Source organism: Lepidochelys kempii, chromosome 10 (genome assembly GCF_965140285.1).
Source record: "Lepidochelys kempii isolate rLepKem1 chromosome 10, rLepKem1.hap1, whole genome shotgun sequence".
NCBI classification, from domain to species: Eukaryota; Metazoa; Chordata; order Testudines; family Cheloniidae; genus Lepidochelys; species Lepidochelys kempii.
Genome location: NC_136389.1, coordinates 31,273,237 through 31,290,158, shown reverse-complemented (window position 1 = coordinate 31,290,158; position 16,922 = coordinate 31,273,237). Strand labels below are relative to the sequence as shown.

General features: G+C 43.1%; 1 protein-coding gene across 10 annotated transcripts in view; it reads left to right on the top strand.

The window, feature by feature from the left end:
* KATNIP (katanin interacting protein) overlaps nt 1-16,922 on the top strand; it is a 181,443-nt gene that overhangs the window by 122,519 nt on the left and 42,002 nt on the right. For 9 of the 10 annotated variants that reach the window (XR_012161174.2, XM_073362645.2, XM_073362649.2 and 6 more), the window contains 4 exons: nt 2,044-2,775; nt 4,011-4,219; nt 8,628-8,703; nt 16,343-16,520. Coding sequence is in view for 9 of the 10 variants with exons in the window: in XM_073362645.2 (XP_073218746.1) it covers nt 2,044-2,775; nt 4,011-4,219; nt 8,628-8,703; nt 16,343-16,520 (1,195 nt within the window). In the remaining variant the exon portion in view is untranslated. The remainder of the gene's footprint in view (nt 1-2,043; nt 2,776-4,010; nt 4,220-8,627; nt 8,704-16,342; nt 16,521-16,922) is intronic. The other variant, XM_073362651.2, reaches the window with a different exon arrangement.

Below are 16,922 nucleotides of genomic sequence, written 5' to 3'. Positions count from 1 at the left end.
TAAATAAAGCCAAGCACCTCACTGCTGGGGGACAACAGGCCCAGCCAGAAACTGCTGCCCAGGCTCCAGCGAGATTTGAACTCATGACCCCTGGTTTACAAGACCAATGCTCTGGGTCAGACAGTTCAATGAAGTGAGTTGTAAGAATGTTTCACATTTTTCTCCTCCTACTATTAACACACATTCTACCAAGGTAGTTTCTACTTCAGCAGCATAGACCTATTTCATTAATTGAAATGTGTAAAGTGGCCACATGGAACTCAGTACATACTTTTAGTAAACATTATGCATTAGACATAGCTGCTAGTCTGATACATAATTTGGCGGGGCTGTTCTTCAACCTCTCTCGTTGGGATACATTTACCACCATACATTTACTATCTACTACTGACCAAACTATCCCAAACTATTGCCAACTTTGTAATATATAAAAACCGAATATTCCAGCAGGAGTGCTGGAACCTCCCTTGCCCAGCCCCTTCCCCCTGAGGCCATGCCCCGCCCCTTCCCCCAGGCCTCATTCCTGCCTTGCCTCTTCAGAGCCCTGAGGCTCCACCATTGCCCCTCCCCCTCCCCCTGAGGCCCCACCTCCCATTCACTCCTCTTTCCCCCTCCCCCCATCACTCGCTGCTGTTCCCCACCCCCTACCCCTGCATGGGTCGGGAGGGACTTGCCTGCAGAGCCGGGGAGGGGAGCTGCAGTCGCCCAATGCAGGTAGGAGGTGGCCCTGGCTAAGTAGGGGCTGGCACAGGTGATGACTCGGTGCCTCCCCTGCCTGCAATAACCAGACTTTGGGTGTCTGATCAGTAGAGCTAACCGGACACCATCAGGTCCCCTTTTCAACTGGACTTTCCAGTCAAAAACCGGACACCATTCATGACTGCCGGTTGGTGCATATCCCAGGAGTGTGAATATGCAGAGTCCATCTTGAAGAACCTCAGTTATATGTAGGTTTTAGAGTAGCGGCCATGTTAGTCTGTATCTGCAAAAAGAACAGGAGTACTTGTGGCACCTTAGAGACTAACAAATTTATTTAAGCATAAGCTTTCATGGGCTAAAACCCACTTCATTGGATGCATACAGTGGAAAATACAGTAGGAAGATATATATATACACAGAAAGCATGAAAAAATGGGTGTAGCCATACCAACTATAATGAGAGTAATCAGTTAAGGTGAGCTATTATCAGCAGGAGAAAAAAGAAAAAGAAAAAACCTGTTGTAGTGATAATCAGGATGGCCCATTTCCAACAGTTGACAAGAAGGTGTGAGTAACAGGAGGGGTTAAAATAAGCATGTGGAAATAGTTTTACTTTGTGTAATGACCCATCCATTCCCAGTCTTTATTCAAGCCTAATTTAATGGTGTCCAGTTTGCAAATTAATTCCAATTCAGCAGTTTCTCGCTGGAGTCTGTTTTTGAAGTTTTTTTGTTGTAGTATTGCGACTTTTAGGTCTGTAATCGGGTGACCAGGGAGATTGAAGTGTTCTCCGACTGGTTTTAGAACGTTATAATTCTTGACATCTGATTTGTGGCCATTTATTCTTTTACATAGAGATTGTCCATTTTGGCCAATGTACATGGCAGAGGGGCATTGCTGGCACATGATGGCATATATCACATATATCCTTTAGTCTCTAAGGTGCCACAAGTACTCGGTTTTTTTGCTGATACAGACTAACACAGCTACTACTCTGAAACCTGTAATTGACTTATAGTTCCATTAACAGTGCTCAGCTGATGATGCTCAGGTAGCCTTAAAACTTGGATTCTTTCCTTTTTTTTTTTTTGTTGGTTTGTGTCTCAACATTAACCTTTATTGACATAATTATTTTGTTTAACACTGAGCTGGGAAAGGGAGTCAGAGATTTTAACCTTGTGTGTAATAAGAGAAGCAATGTAATAGCAGCATTAGAACAGAACGCTACCGCAAAAGAACCCAACATAACCAACACAATGGTCTACATTTGATAGTCTATATTGTGGGAATTAATTTCTTGTCATGTCTACATATATAAAGACTTATCTTGGATTTTATTTTCAGATGAAGCCCTTTGTGTCAAAGGCCTAAAAAACTTCAGAGTCGGGTGGCACAGTGAACAAGAACACACTCTGCAGGAGTCATGGAACTCCCTTCTAAAGTTCAATTATTCTCACCGTGGGCGAATCTCCAACATGGATTTTCAAGGGGATATCTTTGATGAGTTTCTACATCAGCAAAAAATCAGCCGGCATGGAGAACATCAGCTTGTGAGGAAAGAAGGAATACAAGTGCTACCAAAACGACAAGAAGAAAATTACATGGAGACAGATGATGGAAATGATTTTAAAATCCCTGTTTTGCCATATGGACAGTACTTAATAATAGACATTAAATCCACATGGGGAGACAGACACTATGTTGGTCTTAATGGAATTGAAGTTTTTAGTTCCAAAGGAGAGCCTGTTCAGATTTCAAAGATAAAAGCTGAGCCACCTGATATAAATATTTTACCAGCATATGGCAAAGATCCAAGAGTAATAACCAATCTAACTGATGGGGTAAATCGGACACAGGATGACATGCACCTTTGGCTAGCACCCTTTACTCCTGGGAAGCCTCACCTTATCTATATTGACTTTGTGAATCCCTGTCAAGTAGCTATGATTAGGATTTGGAATTATAATAAATCCCGAATACACTCCTTCCGAGGTGTGAAAGATATTACAATGTTATTAGATGAGCAATGCATCTTTAAAGGAGAAATTGCAAAGGCTTCAGGAACATTGTCTGGAGGTATGGTATGATCCCTCATTTTCTTTGTGAAAACGACACTGGCTACACTGCTATTTTTAGCATGCTAGCTAGAGTTAGTTTGGGTACATCTGCATGAGCTGGGAATCAAATTTCCCAACTCAAATGTAGATGTATCCTTTTTAAGGAGAATATTTTATATTTATAGCTCCTAGAGTCCCCAGCCAGGACAGGAAACAGATAAAAAAACAGAAGATTGTCTCTGCTCCAAACAGCTTACAGTCTTGGGCTTTATTTGTATTGTTCTTGTTTTTATGTGTATGAGATCTTCTTTTTTTACAGATTTATATTTTAGATGTGTTTAAAAATCAGCTGGATTCTCTGGACTCACCTACACTACAATAAGAAATTGTGTTTTAGCATGTTAACTACAGTAGAACCTCAAAGATATGAACACTAGTGTTACAGACTTACTGGTCAACCGGACACTATGTGGAACTGGAATTAATCAATCAGGCAGCAGCAGAGACAAAAAACCACAAAACCAAAATACCCCCAGCAAATACTGTACTTCCTTGGGGCCTTAGCCCTGGAGCTCAGGGCTTCAGCCATGGGGGGTTGGGGCTGCAGCTGCAGGGTAGGGATCAGGGCTTTAGCCCCTTGGGTACACAGGGGCTTAGGGCTTTAGCTACAAGGGGAGCACCCATTTCAGCCCCAGCACTCCCTCAGCAGTTAAAGTCCTGAGCCCCAGTGGGCCCCCCTGGCTGAAACCGGGAGCGGAGTCATGGGGAGACCCAAGCCCCGACGCCTGCCACGGGGCTGAAACTGGGAGCAGAGCAGCAGGGCTTCTGCCCTGAGCCCCAGCACTCCCCCCCCAGGTCTAAAGCCCTGAGCCCTGTTGCTCCCGTGGGGCAGAAGCCCTGAGGCCCCTGCCCGGAGCCCTGGCACCCCAAGGGTCAGAAGCCCTGACTGTCCGTCCCCCCCCCGTGACTGAAGTCCACAATGTCTTGTTCAGAGTTACGGAACATTTCAGAGTTACGAACAACCTCCATTCCTGAGGTGTCCATAACTCCTGAGGTTCTACTGTAACATGACTAAACTGTAGCATAAACAAGGAATACATTGTCTCTTGTCTATGTTACAATTTACAATTATATTAGTTAAACATATTACTCAACACATGTTAAAACATAGTTCCACATCGTAGTGTAGTGAAGCCCTTGATTTGCAGTACTTTCACATTGTGTTTTTAATTCCTAATGTCTTGTGCTTTTCAGCTCCAGAGCACTTTGGGGATACTATATTGTTCACGACTGATGATGATATTCTAGAGGCCATATTCTGCTATGATGAGACTTATGATGGAGAAATTGAAAATGTGTGCTCGCTAAGATATGAGGAAGAGCTAAAGAGACCAAGGACTGCTGATGGGGAGGGAGATGAGAGACCTTTCACACAAGCAGGCTTAAGGACAGATGATAAGCAGGTAGGACACATATAAATGAGGATTTCTAAGGAAACTATCTTTTCTTTCCATTGAATAGCTCCAATAGCAATAATTGATATCAGGGACTGAAGCTGGGACTGATATGGCTGTCAGTCTGTTCTTCGGATTTTATCACCAGTCATATTACTGGGAGAAATTTGTTTTCAAAACTAATATTGTATTCCAATTTTTGTCTTTTTTCTGATTTATTCATGAGCATTTAATGAAGGCTATAGTGACATTATTCACAAACTTCCTCTTTAATTACATGGATAGAGATAAGACAGTGTTTCTTTTGATTTAGACCCAGCTGCATGCTTTGAGGGTTTATCTGTGTTTTTAATCCACAACTTGTTCTTTTCTGAGTGTCAGGGCCGTGGGTCTCAAACGCCAGTCCACAAGGCTCTTAGGCACCAGTATGTTCCAACCCGCCACCCCGTGACCTGTTTTAAAAGTAACCAGAACTCAAAGTTCACCTCTGACAGAGGACTCAAGTCCTGGGCTCTGATGGGTGGAACTCCAGGAATCCTGTTTGGTTCGCTGCTTCTATTTAAACCAAGCAGAGGAACAGGAATTCATCTGTGCAACTGGGTGTCCCCTGCTTGGGATGGCATCCCCTGCATTACCTGCTCCTACTGCCTATTCTTATCTCCACCTGACCCTGCTGACATCTGACTCTTTTTGCCCTCTGGCTTATCTCTGACTCTGATCACCTGGTATCCGGACCTGGCTTCCAACTCCTGTTCTGACCAGTAGGCCTGGACCATTCACATCCCGCTTGTGACACTGGGCTTAAGTCAGCTATAAAAGTAAACCCTGAACTAAAACATATTCAAAAGTTCTTTGTGAAAATTTTCTCTACAGATCCAAATTGTAGCAGCTAGGCAGCTTACTTTATGAACCAGGGAACTATGCAGAGCAATATAAACTGTCAGGGAGCACTTGTTCGTCTGTCATGGTATAAAAGACTCTCTTGTGACTTTCATCCCCTTAAAGTTCAATAAGTAGTGGAACACTGGGGAAGTTCCAAAGGACTGGAAGAAAATTAATGTTGTGCCAATATTAAAAAGGGTAAACAGGTGACATAAATAATTGTGGGCCTGTCAGTTTGACACTTAGAAAAAACAATGGAATGGCTGATATAGGACTAGATTAATAAAGAATTAAAGGAGATATTATAGTTAATGCCAATCCTCATGTGTTAATAGAAAATAGATCCTGTCAAACTAATTTCATATCTTTTTTATGAGATTACAAGTTTGGTTGATAAAGGTAATAGTGTAGATGTAATATACTTATGTACAGCATTGGCTTTGGTACCACACACATTTTGACTGAAAAACTATAAAGATATAAAATCAACACAACACACATTAAATAGACTAAAAACTGGCTAATAGGTATATCTCAGAATGCAATTGTAAATGGGGAATCATCATCTAGCACATACGTTTCTAGTGGGTCCTCTGGGGATTGGTTCTTGGCCCTATGATATTTAATATTTTTATCAATGGTCTGGAAGAAAACATAAAATCATCACTAATAAAGTTTGTAGATGACACAAAGTTTGGATGGGTGGTAAGTAATGAAGAAGACAGGTCACTGATACAGAATGATCTGGATCGCTTGGTAACCTGGGCATAAGCAAATAATGTGCATGTTAATACAGCCAAATCTGTAAGATCATACATCTAGGAACAAAGAATGCAGACCATACTTATATGATGCAGGAAGCAGTGACTCTGAAAAAGACTTGGGGGTCATAATGGATAAATAGCTGAACATGAGCTCTTAGTGCGATACTGGGGCCAAAACATGTATGTATAAACAAGGAAATATTGTGTAGGAGAAGAGAAGTTGTATTACTTCTGTATTTGACACTGGTGTGACTACTAGTGGAATATTGTGTCCAGTTCTGGTGTCTACAATCCAAGAAGGATGTTAACAACTTGGAAAGAGTTCAGAGAAGAGCCACATGAAAGATTAAAGAATCATAGAAATGTAGGGCTGGAAGGGACCTCAAGAACTCATCAAGTCCAGCCCCCTGTACTGAGGTAGGACAAAGTAAACCTAGACCATCCGTGACAGATGTTTGTTCAACCTGTGCTTAAAAACCGCCATGGATGGGGATTCCACAACCTCCCTTGGAAGCCTATTCCAGCATTTAACTACCATTATAGTTAGAAAGCTTTTCCTAGATATAACCTAAATCTCCCTTCTGCCAATTAAGCCCATTACTTCTTGTGCTAGTTTCAGTGGATGTGGAGAACAGTTGATCACTGTCCTCTTTATAACAGCCCTTAACATATCTGAAAACTGTTATCAGGTCCCCCCTCAGCCTTCTTTTCTCAAGACTAAACATACCCTCTATTTTTAACCTTTCTTCATAGGTCTTGTTTTCTAATTTTATAATTTTTGTGGCTATTCTCTGGACTTCCTGCAATTTATCTTTCCTAAAGTGTTGTGCCCAGAGTTGGACACAGTACTCCAGCTGAGGCCTCACCAGTGGCAAGGAGAGTGGGACAATTACCTCCTGTGTCTTACAAAAGACACTCTTGATAATAAATCACAGGTTATTAGCCTTTTTCACTTCATTGTTCACTAATATTCAATTTGTGATCCACTATAACCCCCTGATCCTTTTCAGCAGTGCTACCACCTAGCCAGTTTTCCCCATTTTAAAGCTGTGCCTTTGATTTTTCCTTCCTAAGTGTAGTAATTTGCACCTGGTTTTATTGAATATCATCTTGTTCGTTTCAGACAAATTCTCCCATTTCTCAAGATCATTTTTAATTTTAATCCTGTCCTTCAAAGTCCTTACAACCCCCTACCCATCTGGTGTCATCCCCAAATTTTATAAGCACTACTCTCCACTCCAGTATAATAGATTCATAGATTCCAGGGCCAGAAGGGACCATTGTGATAATCTGTTCTGACCTCCTGCATGACATAGGCCAGATAACTGCCCCCACAATAATGCCTAGAGCAGATCTTTTTAGAAAAACATTCAGTCTTGCTTTAAAAATTTTCAGTGATGGAGAATCCACCATGACCCTTGATAAGTTGTTCCAATGGTTAATTAATCTCACTGTTAAAATTTTAAGCTTTATTTCTGGTCTGAATTTGTCTAACTTCAACTTCCAGCCACTGGAGTGTATACCTTTGTCTGCAAGACTGAAGAGCCCACTGTTAAATATTTGTTCCCCAGATAGGTATTTATAGACTGTAGTCAAGTCACCCGTTAACCTTCTCTTTGTTAACCTAAACACATTGACCTCTTTGAGTCTATCACTATAAGGCATGTTTTCTAATCCTTTAATAATTCTCGTGGCTCTTGTCTGAATCGTCTCCAGTTTATCAACATCCTTCCGTACATGTGGGCACCAGAACTGGACACAGTATTCTAGCAGTGATCGCACTAATGCCAAATACAGAAGTAAAATAACCTTTCTACTCCTGCTCAAGATTCCCCTGTTTATGTATTCATGTATTGCATTAGTCCTTTTGGCCACAGCATCACATTGGGAGCTCATGTTTAGCCGATTATCCACTAAATCTTTTACACAGTCACTGCTTCCCAGGATAGAGTCCCCCGTCCTGTAAGTATGGCCTACATTATTTGTTCCTAGATGTATACATCTACATTTAGCCATATTAAAATACATATTGTTTGCTTGCACCCAGCTTACAGAGCGATCTGGATTGCTTGGTATCAGTGACCTGTTTTCTTCATTATTTACCACTCTCCCAATATTTGGGTCATCTGCAAACTTTATCAGTGATGATTTTATGTTTTCTTCCAGGTCATTGAGAAAAATATAACCTATTACATATAATGTTGCTACATGCATTTGCCATGATATTATTTATCAGCAAATTGAGTTTTTAAATCATACCTCACAAAACATACCTTGTACAAACATTATTACAATAGTCTGTAGGGTGGGTACATAGGGTTATATTCTGTCACAATATGGAAACAGTAAGTCCACACAGCTAGTGTGGAACAGAGTTTGTGTATTTGAATTAATGGACCCACACTCTGGCAATTCATCAGAATGAGACCAAATGGCAGTTCACCAGAATGAGAATCTTTTGTTCATTTATAATGCATAGGTACAATAGTGACATGAAATAAGTGATAAGATTTCTTTGTAAATTATAGTTTATCCCTTTTCTCTAGGTGTCTTTTTTTTTTCTTCTATTCTTACAAACTATCCTTCCCCATGCCCCAGCCTGTTGTCATATCTCATTATTTTATCTGTCAAATTAAAATTGTGAGTACTCTAGGTCAAGGGCTTGTCTTCTTTCTTGTGCACATAGTTCTTTGCACATCAAGAGCACTGTATCAACAATACACTATATACAACATATGAATATCCACTGCACTTCTTGGTTTACTTTTTAGGTTCAAGAGCAAGTGATGGTGTCAGACCATCTTTCTGAGCTTACACCTAAGCTCCCCGGGGTATACACTGGACAATGTAAGTACTGTGTTTTGCCATTTTTTCTTGTAATATACAAACTAACATGTTACATAACACATTCTTTCACCCATAACATCTGCAAACATTATCATGTGAGATTTTTCTCCAGCACCGTTGTGTACAGACTTCTGATGAATGTTAGATTGAAGTAAAGAAGAGTAATTAAGTGTGCATAGGTTGAAACTTTGTTTATTATGGAATTTAGCACAGCATAACACTTGAAATTTAACCCAATTTTCTGTAATACTCAGAAAAATGGCACAAGGTAATTGACCAGTCCCTGAATGAAGGCTGATTTGAATTAGCTCTGTCCCTGTCAGTTTCTGTGTAAACTGGTGGGATGTCTCAGGCGTGCTTTAGTGGTATAGGAATACCAATCTAGTGTCCCAGCAAAGCATACCCAGCATGGATGCAGTTTATATACCCCCTCACCTGCACAAGAACGAAATAAGCTATACTTCTCAAAGTACTGTTTTGCCATCATAACTGTATCTGCACTGGGCTTTCAGCTGTGTCATTCAGGGTTCACACCTCATCACACCCTTGACTGACACAGCTATGATGGCAGAACTCTGTAATATAGACCTAGCCTCAGTAGAAATAAAACAGCAGTAATCGGTAGGAGCAAATCTTTAATGGAAAAATGTTATAATAAGCAACATAAACAACAAAATACCTCCACAGCTAGGGTTCAATCAGTACCTGGATAAAGATCCCTGCCTTCTCACAGGCATTCTCCCTTCTCTGCCACCCCAGTAGCCCTTCTGTAAGTCTCTCCATGAGCACTTGTACAAAGAAAGAGGAAAATGAAACTGGAGTTAACATCTCCAGGGACTGCCCTTGCCCCATCAGAGTCTACTTCAGGAGACAAGACTCTTGAGCTAGGCAGTTGAAACTACTATCCCTTAGCATCCATGTAAGCTCTGCAGAGATCGCCACACTTAGGGTAATTACTAATAGGCACAGCATGAGCTCAGCATTGCGTAATTATTAATAGCAGGTTATATGTAGCTGGACTGTACACTTTGGCTGCCTTGCTGTTTGTTAAACAGGGTATCATGAGTATTAGTGCTTCTTCAGACTTCGTGAAAGGCAGCTATCTGTGGGTTTTATTGTTATTTATGAAATGAGAAATATTTTTACATTTACTGTGGTGGACTTATCCCACCTGATGCATTGGAATTTTACCTGCTGTATCTAGATATTATTGATAGTTGTTTAGTAAACCTATGAGCCTGTGAAATGTGAAAAGCCACCTGTCTGTATGTATGTAATACTGTTGCACGCTACTTGGCAGTCCTCCAGCAGCTTTCTCACACTGCTTTATGGGCAACTGTTACCAACCTGTCTGTGTACCTCTGTGCCCTCCCCTCCTCTGGTGTCAAGTTGCCAGGATGCCCCCTTCTCCCATTTTAAAACAGACACAGGGCCAGATTTTGTCCATTTGAGTATTCTAGCATTGCTGCAATATTACTCCAGAAACTCCACAATATGCCTCGCACAGCCTGTTGGAGCTGTGCTGAGACACTGGATCTCATCGCTATCTAAGGAGAAGCCTCAGTGCAGAAAGCTCTTGTGGTCAGTCACCGCAATAAAGACCTTTTTGTGGACATTGCTAACAGATGGCCACGACGGGCCACAACCAGAAGGATGACCAGTGCAGGATAAATAGCAAACAGCTCAGGATAACCTATATTCAAACCAGGATGACAGAAAATGGTCCAGGAGTAGATAGGTGTCCTGTCCACTTTTTGAGGATCTGGACAGGATTTTGCACTGTTACACAATCTCCCAAACCCAGGGAGGCTGTGGAACCTGCTACCGTAGCTTTTCCCCATCTGGAGGATGACCAGCAAGACTCTTCGGAGGAGGAACTTGAGGAGGCCATTGAAGAGCTTAGGTTCTCTAGGTTCCCTGAGAGTTAGGTTCTCTTTGGGACAACAGGACCTGATGCCAGCCTGGAAGAAGGCAAACCTGATTGCTGCCATATAACGACTAAGCCCAATTCCCAGCCAGCAATCTTGGCCAGAACTGAAGAGGGAGATCCTGTGGAGAAAACCTCACTATGTAAGTGTCTAGCTTTACAATTTATTATTATTGTTGTTATTGTGCTTCCTGCAGTGCTAGCTTCCATTCCAGGTGCTCCAGGGCTGAAGCCACTGTAGGTGAGTCTTCAGCCCCCTCCTGCATCCATCCCTTCTTCGGCCCATGCTGTCCACTCCTTTCCTTCCTTGTACACATTTCCAAAATGGCGGCTGTTACAACTGGGCAATCGGCCTCTGTCACAGTTCCAGTGTAACTGGACCTGTATTCCCCCTCCATGGTTCACTGAGGGCACCTACTCCAAGGTTTCTGGCCCCCAGCCATCACCTCTCTTTGACAGAGAGCTACATCTCACTTTTTCCTGATCAGGGCTTTTTCAGGCTGCACAGTTCCCTGCCTACACTGTGATACACCAGCAACCCAGACTGTCTAAACAGGCCAGCATCTGTGCTTTGCTTTCTCTCCAAAGGCTGTAAACAGTGTAATTACCCTCAGTTACCAAATACCACACAGCTCTTTCTATGCAAGCATATTTATTCTTAAGGTCAAAGCATTAAACAGAAAACATATCAAAACAATAAAAGCACACACACCCATGCTTAAAAGCTTACTGGAGGTCACTCCAACTCCAGCCTCAGGTTCTGCTAGCTGTAAGTCCTTGAAAACCCACAACTAGGTTTTCCCAGTGGTTACAAGTTCATAACTGTCTCAGATTCAGAACCAGAACAAGTATGGCAGTTCATCTGCTTTTTATACAGCTCAGGCCTTTGATCTCCACTCTCTGGCAACAGGTAAATCAGCAGACAAAAACCCTCTCCTCAGGGTGTAGCTTCAAAAGGCAGGTTTTTTTGCATAACCAGAGGTGGGGAATTCATCTTAACCTCCCCCTACCTATTCCCCAGGAAATCCATTTAATGTATATTGTCCCAAAAGGCCATTCTTATCTGGCAAATTTTCAATATAGTTCTTTGAACTTGCAGGCCTCTCATCCCATCCCCTCTCTAAAGAGGTGACATACAATCCCGGCCCATAATAATACTTAATCTTTGCATTTAACAGAATGGACCCCAAAGATACTTAAACTTAATTCAATAAGGTTTTTTAAGGATATTGTAAGAAATTGACGTCTGTCACAACCTCTGTCTCATACTAAAGTCCTGATTATCAACCATTTTTAGTCCCACAGCACAGAGGGCGCAATTGCTTGATATTCATCTAGATATTGTGGGGGATATCTGCACAGTCATTCCCCCCAGAATAGCTCGCAACTCTCTTCCATTTCTGCAGCATTTCTTGGGGAACCGTCTTGGGGAATAACTTCACAGCATAGCTCATTGGTCTGCTCTTTGCCTTTTTGAGTAAGGCCATTCTCTGTCTTCTAGTCATCCACCTCAGTGCAGTGGAGAGTCAGGATACCTAAAGGGAATGTAGAGGGAATTACTATTCAGCTCACCGCTGGGTGCCCTCTGGTAAGGCCTCCAATACCATATAAACTCCTCTACGGCACACCAAACCTGCAAGGAACATAATTCCCAGCTCCCAGCCTCCAAGGCACAACAGCAAAGCCAAATAGTATATACTGCACAAACAAAAATCCCAGTGCAGCCAGCCCTCCTCATGTACAAACCACTCTCCATATCTGAGGTTCCCCAACCTGGGTAGACTCTCAGTGAGATAAAATCAGAAATACATATAAAAATGCTATTGTAATCTGTCTGGAATAGGAACAATAACTGCTTTTGTTTTTTTTCTTACTCCCACAGCCATGGCACCTGCAGTGGCCAGACCTTCAAGGACGGGATCTTTATCTACAGCTGAGCTACTGGCTAACCTGCCGGGGAGAAAATGGAAGACTCAGGACAAAAATGTTGTGGACCTCATCAAAGTCCTAAAGTAAAACCAGAATAGCGGAGAGATGGAGACGTTATTTGAAAACGGAGAGGGGAAAAAGAGAGGGAGCTCTACAGGGAGATCATAGGATCCAGAGAGAGTGTGGTCAAGGGCAGCATGACAGTTTCGAGGGAGAGCGGTGCTGTGGCCAAAGACAGTATTGACAAAGAATGGGAGATGCAGAGCCAACTTCTGGAGGCAATGTAAAGCCTGAATGCTCTGCTGCAACACATGTTGATGTAGGGCAGCAGGTGCTGCAAGTGTCATACAGCAGGACTCAGCCTTGTTCTGCAGCCCCTAGATAATAAGAGATACTGGGAACAGCAGCAACTCCTCCCAACTGTAGCCCCTCCCCCTGGGCAGTCCTCCCAGTGTCCGTTCCTTTCCCACAGGCAGATCTGGGCACTGAGAACAGTTGCACATGGAAGCAAGGTTGTTTTGAGCCTTCCAGCTCCCCTGGTAACTTTGTGCCTTGCCACTCAATTCCAGAAGGCCCTCGAACAAGACGAAACAGAGGCAAGGTGTATACTTCCCTGTGACTTTAAGCCACCCTCCCCCTTGTTTTGTTTTATACTGCACTTTCTGTTTTTACTTCACTATTGTTTTAATAAAAGGTTTCTTTTAAGTTGTTAGTTAATAGATTGTTGTTTAATGTATTAATAATAAAAATTGTTGTTTCATTATTGCTTCTGCTTCAGTTAAAGTTTTATTTAGTTCGTTACATAGCTGATTGTGGTTACATAATAAAAACTGTTAAAATTCATACATAGTGAATCATCCCATTTAACACAGAAAATCCTTAAACCTGAAATAATTCACAGCACATTTTTTGGCCCTGAGACTCAAAATAACAGCAGTAGGCGTCTCTGATAATAATGCCTCAGCTATTTCTGTAGGATGCCTTGGTGGCTGCTCACACTGCTGAGTGAGTCTCTGCATCTCCGCCTCCCACCCATTGTTAAGGCTTTCTCCCTTACTCTCACAAATATTGTTCAAAATCCAACATGCCGCGATAATTGTTGGAACTTTTTTTCTGCTGCTTCCAACCTATTCCAGAAGCAGCAGCACCTCCTTTTCAAATGGCCAGATGTGTAGTCCACTGCCATTCTGCAACTAGTAGGGCAATAGTTGAACTGTTCCTTCTGTTGAGGCATCCTGTGAACAGCTTCATTAACCAGGGAAGCAGAGGATAAGCCAGGTCTCCCAGGATAACTGGAGCAACCTTCCCACCATCAATGTCCATAGTGATCCTGGAGGCAAACTGTCCATTATTCATTAAGGTAAAAAGAGCTGAGTTCCAAAAGATCCTAGTATGTATGAAGAGAGGGGTGTCAAATAATAGGCACTTGAGTCCATCAGTGGCCCCTATACTGTTTGGGAACCCCAAGTGTGCAAAGCTATTAACGACCCCCTGAGCATTACCAAGCTCTGTAACCCAGTATACCTTTTCCATAGCAATACATACATAGATGACAGTGGCCCCAGCAGTCAATCTCCCCATGCCAAACTGGTTGGCTAATAGCATTTGGGGATGGCCAGCTTCCAGATGGCAATGGTGACTCATATCCCCACAGACATGGGGCACCATGTGTTGGTAGGCTGTCACTGCAGCTCTGGGATTAGTTCAGTACAGATGTCAAAAAAGGTTGCCTTCCCCCTCCTGAAATTCTCTTGATTTTAAAATTGTCAGTGGTGGAGAATCCACCACAAAAGTTGGTAAATTGTTCCAATGGTTAGTTACTCTCACTGTTAAAAATGGATGCCTTGTTTCCAGTCTGAATTGGTCCAGCTTTAACTTCCAGACACTAGATCATGTTAAACCTTTCTCTGATAGATTGAAGAACCTATTATTAAATATTTGTTCCATATGTAGGTTCTTATGGACTTTAATCAAGTCACCTTCTCTTTGTTAAGCTAAATAGATTGAGTTTGAGTCTATCACTATAAGGCGTTTTTTCTAATCCTTTGGTCATTCTCATGGCTCTTTTTGGAACCCTGTACAATTTATCAACATCCTTCTTGAATAGAGGGTGCCAGAACTGGACACAGGATTCCAGCAGTGATAGCACCAGTGCCAAATATAGGGATCAAATAACTTCTCTGTTCCTACTTGAGATTCTCCTGTTCATGCATCCCAGGATCTCATTAGTTCTTTTGGCCACAGCGTCCCAATGGAAGCTCATGTTCAACTGATTATCCAGTCCCCACCCCAAATCTTTTTCAGATTTTTAATCAACATGTTGTGTGATACCAAGTAAAATGCCTTACAGAAGTCTAAGTATATTACATCAACACTCTTACTTTTCTCCACCAAACTTGTAGTCTCATAAAAAAAATCAAGTTAGTTTAATAGGATCTATTTTCCATAATTCCATGTGGGGTGGGGACAGTTGGTGGCAGGGAAAGGGAAGGGGCAGGGAAGCAGCTACTTGCTGGGACCAAGGAGGGGGAGAGCAGGTGGCAGCTAGGAACGGGGAAAGGAGCAAGAGAGCAGGTGACAGCTAGGAACAGGGAAAGGAGGATCAGGTGGCTCCTGGAAGTGGGATGGAGGTAAGTGTAGCCAGCTGCTCCAAAATTGTGTGAGGGCATGAGTTCTTCACATCATCACCAGAGCTCCTGCAGCAGGGGTCAAAATCTTGGGACTCTGCATAAAACCATAAAAGGTGGCAGTAGTGGGGGTGACATCGTAAGAGCGTTCTGTCAGGAAGATGCTCTTAGCAGCAGTTTGAATGGACTTGATGGGCTGAGTTTGCAGGCATAGAGTTTACATTTGCATGCCCGCTCCTAAACATTTTGAAACTCCTGCATCATTGTGGATAACAAGCTACCCTGGATTCCTTAGATCCCCTGCTATCTCCAGTTACTGTTAGCAAATCTTAGCCCTTGAACTTGCATTCTGTTATTTTTAACTTTTCTGGATGCACCTGGAAAAAAATGAAAGGAGGTGCTTCTTCTTGTTGCATGCTAATTATGGAGGTTTGGATTAATAAACTGATCTGCTAGCACAGAGGTGGGCAAACTACAGCCCACAGGCCCGTTCTCCCCGGCCCTTGACCTCCCGGCCGGGGAGGCTAGCCCCTGGCCCCTCCCCTGCTGTCCCCCCTTCCCTGTAGTTATGCTGCCATGGGGGCAGCACAGCTTGCGCCCGCCCACCTCACAGGCTTTCCAATAAGCCTGTCCTGCCACTCGGAGTGGCATGGTAAGGGGAGCGGGGGGTTGGATAAGGGGCAGGAAGTCCCAGGGGGCAGTCAGGGGACAGGGAGCGGTTGGATGGGGCGGAGGTTCAGGGGCGGGGTAGTCAGGAGACAGGGAGCGGGGGTGTTGGATTGGGTCCCAGGGAGGATGGGGGATGGGGAGCAGATGGGGTTGGATGGGGAGGGTTTCCAGGGGGGGCAGTTAGGGGCAGGGGGTCCTGGGAGGGGGCGGGCAGGGGAAAAGGAGCAGGGGAGGTTGGATGGGTTGGGAATTCTGAGGGGGACAGTCAGGGGGCGGGAAGTGGGAGGGGGCAGATAGGGGGTGGGGGCCAGGCTGTTTGGGGAGGCACAGCTTCCCTACCCAGACCTCCATACCGTTTTGCAACCCCGATGTGGCCCTTGGGCCAAAAAGTTTGCCCACCTCTGTGCTAATATGTGCTTTAGGATCATTTCTTTGGTGCCTCCTGCTACTGACTGATAAATATGTATGTGTTCATTCTTATTTTTAGGTCTGCAGCTAAATTTCACCTTATCCTGGGGAGACTCACATTATCTTGGACTGACTGGACTTGAAGTAGTAGGAAAGGATGGTCAGGCTTTACCAATTACTATGGCTCAGATTTCTGCTTCACCACAGGATTTAAATGACCTTGCAGAGTACATGGAAGATTCCAGAACATTAGACAAGTAAGTAGGAAAACAACTGAAAACGCTAAGTATCTCCTGAAGTGTTTCGTCCTGTGTGGGCTGTTTCCATGATAGTCTTCTCAATATTCTCATTAGTCTGAGATTTTAGAGGTAATGAATGAGAACTTATTATAAATACATATAATTTACATTTATAAAATGTATAATTGTTTAACCCTTACTATATCATGATGATAATAATAACAAAACAATAATAATAATTAATAATAATGTAAACTTGCAGCTGTGCCATCATTAGCTATGACCTGTGTCAGATTCCAGAATCCTGTGCCAGCACGTCCCTGTGACCCGCCGCGTCCCACAGCTCCCATTGGCTGCGAACGGCGAACCACACCCACTGGGAGCTGCAGGGGGCCAGGCCTGCAGATGGTCAACATCAGC